This window comes from Artemia franciscana, chromosome 3 (assembly GCF_032884065.1).
Source record: "Artemia franciscana chromosome 3, ASM3288406v1, whole genome shotgun sequence".
NCBI lineage: Eukaryota > Metazoa > Arthropoda > Branchiopoda > Anostraca > Artemiidae > Artemia > Artemia franciscana.
The window spans coordinates 52348185-52356426 of record NC_088865.1 but is presented as its reverse complement, the minus strand read 5'-3'; the positions used below and the strand labels follow the sequence as shown (position 1 = coordinate 52356426).

The 8242-nt window shown below is 33.6% G+C and overlaps 1 protein-coding gene across 1 annotated transcript in view; it reads left to right on the top strand.

The window, feature by feature from the left end:
• The first annotated feature begins 112 nt into the window (after positions 1 to 112).
• Positions 113 to 8242, top strand: part of LOC136025397 (uncharacterized) — a 42053-nt gene continuing 33923 nt past the window's right edge. Inside the window, exon 1 of the mRNA XM_065701391.1 lies at positions 113 to 260. Coding sequence (XP_065557463.1) covers positions 130 to 260 — 131 coding nt within the window. The 5' untranslated portion in view covers positions 113 to 129. The remainder of the gene's footprint in view (positions 261 to 8242) is intronic.

Here is an 8242-nt window from a genome sequence, read left to right as displayed (position 1 = left end):
TGTGAACATTATTGCAAAAAATCATGTAAATATATACCAAGGATTAGCGAAAATCTGTTTAATATGTTTCGGAGAAAATTTTCGACAGGAGCAAAAATTTACAGGAGCAAAAATTTAAACTTTAAAAGCATGACCTGGGGATCCATAGCCCAAAAGTTCAAAGTTAGTGCAGATGATGTGGCCTCTATTATAAATAACATAGAAGTGAAGTCTCACGAAACTCTGACAACCCACAAAGATGATGTTCCTAGCAATATCGTGTAGGTATTCCTTAGATCTTGTTAATTTAACCCAGGGTAGGCAACTGGTGGGCTAGGCATATTTATCTTACTCTTGTGGAAGTGGTTGAGCTAGGCAATTAATCTTCCAGGAATATGTTTATAGTTAGCCTTACTCCATAAAGTTGTTTCTGAGTTTTTTCTACTTGTCTTCTTTTCTGAGGCTTTGAAAATACATGCTTAGGAGATAGGTCTTAACTTTGTTTTTTTTTTGCCTACTGTCTTGACTCTAGTGATTTCTTTGGAAGATTTGCTGAAATGCCAGTTTAGGGGCTTTTTTTATTTTAGAAAATAGAGTTAGGTGAATAAAACTCTTGAAATTATTCCAAAGTCTTAATAATTCCATGGGAAGATGTTTGAAGCACTTACAACTGCTTGTTTAAAATGACAAAGGAGTGGACACAGAACCATAAACATGATCGTTAAATTAGTAGTCAAGAAATGTCTCTCTTACTGTTCTAGTGTGTCTGTATCTAGAGAGCTGCTATTCAAGACCTTTATCTTGGGTGTTTTGCCTCTTTTTCCATGGCCTATCAAACAGTTCGTGGTAATGAACTGTAGAGCTATGGCTCATTTGAATAAAACCTGATAGCCTAATAAGGCTTCTTGTTCTATGCTTTTTCAAAATTAGCCTACTTCCTTTTCTGATAATAAATCTTGTATCCTACCCACTCCTGACTCAAATATAAACAAAAAAAAAAGCCAAATCAAAGTGAAGGCTTAGACCAAATTAGGGAATTTCTTAGCTGCAGTGCCCTCCCAAGCCACAGTGCCCAAAGCAACTGCCCTCTTCCCCCCCTCTAGAAGTAACTCTGTCTATCAATGGTTTTACATAGTTCTAAATATTTTTATTATTGTTTTGCCCCTCCATCTGTTTTATATTCATTATGAATAGGTTTCTTGACCTCTCAAAATCATTAGATAGGCTACAGAAGAATTTAAGATCCATCATATATCAAATATTATTTTAAAATAAGTTAAAGGGTTTTGGGAAATTTAGAGATGACTCCATGAATTACATAGAGACAAGATGAATACAGTATGAGGTACTGTTTTATGTTCGTTCTAACCATAATAATTGTTTCAGTTGTAAACTAATTTAAAGCCCTTACCCACCAATAGCCTTATTGTAAATAATGAATTGGGTGTCACTTTAGGGTCTATTTATGGGCTTTAAAGTGAATGTGGTAGTGAAAGGACTATTGCATTTAGAAATGAATTATATAGAGACAAGGTGAATACATCGATGACGGTGATGATTTTATTAAGTGATTAAACCTTTACAAGTATTTCACTGCTAAATGTCTACAAACTAACACTACATAGGAAGAAAAAAAAACAGACAATAGAATAAATGAAACTAATAAATGCTACAATCAAAGGCACCAATCAGGTATAAATATCAAATATTAATATCAAACCAGTCTTCTAGTTCAATACAAAAATCTATCCAAGCATTTCCTTAATACTTTATCAGAAATTACTAAACTAGGACAAAATGGGAAATTAATTCCTAAAGAATGCAGTTCTAGTTCCATACTAAAACATTGTAAGAAATAAACAGGACAAGTAAACAGGAAGTGGCTACAAGTTTCACTTTCACCAAAAATGCACTCTCTGGTTCTAGCTTTTCTAATTTTATTTAAGAAATAATTAACTGACAATGTCCTGTTATAATTTGGGTTAGCTGGTGTGTAATATTCATTTTAGAAGCAGTTATTAAATGGTCTTTTGATGGAAAGAATTGTATTGGCCATGAGCTCAGTCTATTAGTGAAACCTTGATACCACTTTTCATAAAGAAGGTGAATAAATTGCTCAATTCCTTTTTATGCTCTTTCTGCATAGAATTAGCATTTCACTTGTAAGCCTAATTTAAAGACATTGCCTGGTAAAAGCCTTATTAAAAACAAGGAATTAGAAGTAATTAGGGTTTTACATTGCATGTATATTTAAAACGATTATTATATTTAAAACTTCCTTATTTAGATGGAAGGTGAATACACTACTTGATGCCTTTGTTGATGTTCTGTCATATTTAACATATTTAACTTTGAAGCAAAATAAGGTCCAATGTTGAATATGTTTGGCTCCATTGTTGATATGGCAATTAAAACAATTTACACAAAATATAAAACAACAGGGTTGTGACTATGTTTATAGCCCATTGACACACCTTCCAACTAAGAGTGTGCTAGGATAGATACAATTTAAGCCCACTTAGGAATGGTGACCACATATAGGTATGATCAAGGGGACCATTTTCCTGTAGTTTAGAGTAGACACCACTGCAAAACATCAACTTTCTGATAGAGTATACAAGTGGGTTGAGTATGACAAGCAGCATCAGCATTCTAGCATAACTCTTATATATGCATATATATTAACCACTATGTACAAGACACAGACAATGGGCAGCTCTAGTTATATCTTGAAGGTTTAGCTTCCTGCTCTTTTGTCAAGTCTCCTTTTAAAAACTTCAGCTTATGTTGAAGACTCTGTCTTCTTGCTTAAACACTTCCAATTATTGATAACCCTTTGGCTAAAGAAGTCTTGTCTAATTCTACTGTTAAGCCTGGGCTTATGAAGCTACTTAGAATGATGTTGTGTTTGTATTTTGTTGGGTAACTGGGTAAAGAGATTATTTAGGGGTTGGCTGACAAATTTATACATGAGTAGCATGTTGTTCCACTTGCATTAATGGATCAAAGATGAGAGTTTTATGTTAGATAGCCTTTCACTATATGGTTGCTCACAATGTCCAGATATGCACTTGGTGGCCCTCCTTTGTATATATTCAATGAATTGTATATCACCTTTGCAAAACGACCAGCAAGGCAGGTTTCAAAATCAAGAACTGGTCTCACAATTGCTTTGTATAGCTTTAAGAAGATTCCATGTGATTGGCTAGTAAGTGTTCTTTCCATAAGTCCAAGGCTAGAATTTGCTTTGGAAACAGTTTATGCAGAGTGTTCATGGAACTTCAGAAGATCATCTATAGTGACCCCCAGATCTTCGCCACTGGTGCAAGTTTGGAGAGGTATGGGGGATGATGTCTAGTTATCATTCATAGTGTATTGGTGCAGAGGACTATTGTGACTGAATGTGGTCAAGGTCAGATTGTATTTAGGATTTATCAGGTACACCAAATAGTTTTGAGCCATCAGCCAAGCCTAGGTCTGAAAAGCAGAACACAATAATCCTTATTTTGCACTGAATCTTTCTATTTCTCATAATATTAAAAAAGGAAATACCATTATTCTTAAATTACCTTAAATAATATCATCCAGCAAATAGATATTTATCCTGGAAATAAAGTAAAAGAACAAGTGAATTTAGATTAACAGTTTAATATACATATACTCATATTTATTCCTTTAATTCTTAATGATTTTGGATTTATAAAAGTAAAAAAAGAAATCAATGAAAATGAATTTTATTTTCAGCAAAGTGCAAATTCAGTTCCAGTCTTTAGAAGGCATGGGGCCATCAGCCCTACTTTTCTTAGTTTATGCTTGTTTTGAGTTTGACTTGGTTATTTGAAGTAATTTCTGTCTGTTTTGGGTTTCATTTATTTATTGGTCATGATTTGTGGTGGTTTTACACTTAAAAGGTTATTTGACTTAATTTCTGCTCATTTTTGGTTTAATGTAGCTCTTTATTACTTTTCTTTGAAAACTAATCTTATATAAAAAATCTATTAATTTCTATTTATTTTTTATTTATATTTTCTTTTTCATTGGTAAATAAAAATATTCTGATTTTTTTTTGTCTATAAGAATTCATACTTTGTCACACTATTTATATATTGGACAAAGGTTTTCCCTAATTTTCAAAAGTATGCACTGTTTTGAAAAAATGAACAGATAGTATCATATCCTTTGGTTTAGTTTTACACCTCAAGTTTTTTCTGAAAACTAAAACTTAATGCTCTTTCTAAAACATTGTATATATACGATTTTGCAGCCTGGATTCATTTACTGTCTTTTGATTTAGTTCAGTTTGTAAAAGACGAAATAGTAATAGCGGCAGGCCTGAAAGTTTCAACTTAATACCCACAGTCATTCTTGAGATATTGCTAAGATGATGCATTGACAGCTGGCATGCCCACAGTGCCTTTGATTCTTTTTTAAAGCAAGAGACTTTCCATCAAAGTTTCTACTTAATACCCTATTCTACTCTTGGATGCTCCACATGGATGCACTTTAGCCATTTTGATTTAGTTCAATAGTTGCAGTAGTAGTATTTGTAGAGTATATATTATTGTCAAAAGTGGTAATAATTTTGGTAGCTCTTGGAATTCCAGCTAAGCTATACCTGTACCTAATACCCTAAGCTGTTGCTGGGATATTGGTAATACACCTCTTTTACAATATACATGTGCATAGACTGTACCTATTCAATTCAACACCGCCCTTACTATTTTCTGAAAGTTTATAAATACCTTCAGTGTTAGTAATATTAGTATCCACAGTAGCAAAAGTAATAGTTGGGGGCATAGGAGTAGTATAAGCAATGGCAGTAGTGGAATTAGCAGTGATCAGTGATAGTATTCACATTGTATCTTTTTTGTTGAGTTCAGAATCCCCCTCATGCCCTAGTAGACCTAACTAAATACATTTTGCTGTTTCTGAGATACTACTGATACAGCCTATTGATAATCTGCATGCAAATAACATGTTTTGATCTAGCATGACATCCCCCTCAATATTCCTTGAGAGTTCCACATTAATACTATTAGCCTTAGTATTATTAGTACTAACAGCAGTAGAAGTACTACTACTCCTGTTAGTCATGTCAATGTGAACATATTGCATTTTTGTTAGTTCAACCTACCCCTCAATATGTCCTGAAAGTTTCAGCCTAGTTCTCTAAGCCATTCTTGATATACTACTGATACAGCCTTTTGATAGCCACATAAACACAATGTGTATGTAATACATACATACACACAGTTTGTTTCAACTTAATTTAACACACCCATCAGCATTTCCTGAAAATGTTTCCTTAATACCCTTTGCCCTAGCAGTACAGTAGTGTTAGTAGTAGTAGAACCAGTAGTATGCATGTAGTACCTTTTGGTTGGTTTTACATCCCAGTCAACATGCACTGAGAGCTTCAGCTTAGAATTTTAAGCTCTTCCTAAAATATAGCTGCTACAGCCGGTCAATAATATGTCTCCACATTGAGTGTTTCAATTTAGTTCCCTATCCTCTGAAAGTTTTCCCATAGTATCCTTAGCTTCAATAGTTTTAATAGTAGCCATTGTAGTAGTATTTGTAGTTTAAGTAGCAAGGGCTTTATACTAGGTCCTCTTTTATTTTTAATATTTATTGATTGGATTAAGTATTATTTGTCAGAGGCTGGTATAATCCTTTTTGCAGACGATACTCTTTTACTTGTAGCTGCTCCATCAGTTGATCTACTTTTTGATAAAATGATAAAGGCAATGACCGAGTTTATTGAGTGGGCAGATTTCAATCTTTTGACATTAAATTATAATAAAACTAACTACATTCTATTTTCTCGGATATCTAGTATTGAAACTAATTTAGAATTAATCAAACAGTTCGTGGTAATGACCGCTAAAGTTTGATTCTTTCTCGCAACTCTACTTTTTAAAACAGTAAAAAACTTTAGCGTAAGGAGCGGGGTGTCGAGGAGGAAAAGCCCCTTTCATATACGGAGTAATTTCTGTTCGTTTTAAGTTTTAATGTCGCTCCTTACTTTCATTTAAAAAAACTTGTTTTTTTATTTAATAATAAACGGAAATCAAATAAAAAGAGTAAAGGTAACAAAGTATTTAGGTTTTATGATTGATGAAAATCTATCATGGAAAACACATTCAAATATTATAGCTTCAAAGTTGTCCAGATCTCTGGGTGTGCTTCGCCAAGTTAAAAACCTAGTATCCTATAAAATTCTTCGATTACTTTATTTTGCTATTTTTTACCTGTATATTTGCTATGGTTGCTCTTTATGGGCTAGTAATTTTGTATCATGTTATAAAAAAAATCCAAAATAAAGCCGTTAAACTTTTATCACCTAAAACTTTATTTACTCATAATATTAATGAACTTTATACTAAGAATCAACTTTTTGATATTTCAAAAATAAGAGACTACCAAGTTAGTATTTTCACATATAAATTTATTAATAATATACTTCCCTCTTCTTTCGAAAATTTTTTCTCCATTAATTGTGATCTTCATAGCCACAATACACGAGGGCATCAAATCTGGTACACCCATTTAGAAATACGGCTAGAGCTTCTTTCGTGATTAGAAATTTTGCCCCCTCTGTATGGGATATTATTCCAATTGAAATAAGAAATTCGAGTCATTTGGCTTCCTTCAAAGCTGTTGTTAAGAGATTCTTCCTTGCCAAAGAATAGTATGGTAATGATGCAAAAGTATATTAATAAGTATATTAATAATACGTGAGTGTCATAAGTAGAATCTTTGTATGTAGTAATATGTAGAGTAGAGATGACTGCCACCTGCTGCCAACAAGCCCAAAGGGGCTTTCTTAGCAGGTGCAGCAAAATGTTTTGTATACATGTTTTTGAAATAAATTAATCTAATCTAATCATTTATAGCAGTAGTAGTGAAAAAAGTCAGTAAGTATGACAGTACTAGACCCTCTAGGTCCAGATTGGTGGTGTTAATCTCTGTTTTGTGGCCCTTCAGCCAGGAAGTGCAATGGGGGTTTGGGGGCCAGCCATCCAGGTACTTATTCAGAGCTTGGTTGACTCTGGCTTAGCTTACAGAGAACAATAACAGTATTAGTAATAGTATCATTAGTAGTACCAGTCACTGCAGTAGTTGTATATACATTTTGTCTAATTCAACATACCCCTTAATATGCCCTGAAATTTGCAACTTAATACCCTAGAGGCCTAGACCATTCCTGGGATATTGCTGATATGTCCTTTTGACAACATAAATACACAAAGTTTGTTTTGGTTTAGCACAACATCCCCCTAAACATTCCCTGAATGTTTCACCTTTCTATCCTTACCCTCAGTAGCAGTAGTCATAGTAACAGTAGCAGAAGTAGTTGTTACAGCTGTATGTACAGAATGCCTTTTGGTTAGTTCAGCATTCCTCTCAACACACCATGGAAGTTTCAACTTAATGCTCTCAGTTATTTCTGAAAAATAACTTGTACATCTTTTGGCAACCTTTCATTTATTTTAACAACCCTCCCGCCCATAAATGTTTGCTTAAAGTTTCGCCTTAATACCCTTAACCTCAGTAGAAATAGTAGGTTTAGCAGTCAATATAGTTGCAATTGTGATAAAATGCACATAGTGCCTTTTGATTAATTCAAATTCCCCCCAAAGTGTCCTTGGTATATTGATCATCCCCTGAAAGTTTCAACTTGATACCCTCAGTCATTATTGAGTTTCCTGCTTTTTTGACAATCTGTATGCACATAGTGTGTTTTGATTTAATTCAACACTGCTTCAATCCTCCGTGAAATCTTTGCCTTAATACCCTTAGCTTCAGTAGCAGTAGTAAGTGTAGTTGTATTTGTAGCAGTAGTAGTAGGATGCAAATATTGCCTTTTGGTTAGTTCAACATTCTATTGAACAAACCCCTATAAGTTTCATCTTCACTCACCAAGCTATTTGTAAGGCATATTGTTGATGCAAAAATAACAGTTCGAATAGAGATAAATCCTTTGATTAGACAGTGAAAAAACAATGCCAAAAACTCTGGATATTTTGATCACATGTACTGTGATCATAATCAGCATCATCAAAGGTCACTGCATATGCAGTTGCTATATTCAGAGTTTTTGTCTTTTTTTTTTCACTATCTAATTAAAAGAACTTATCCCTGTTTGAAATGTTATTTGTGTGTCATAGAAAGGCGGTGTGGTCTTCGAAAATACCCATATTTTGCTAATATGCCCTATTTACAACCTGCATGCAGATGGTTTGTCATTCAGTTCTGCCTC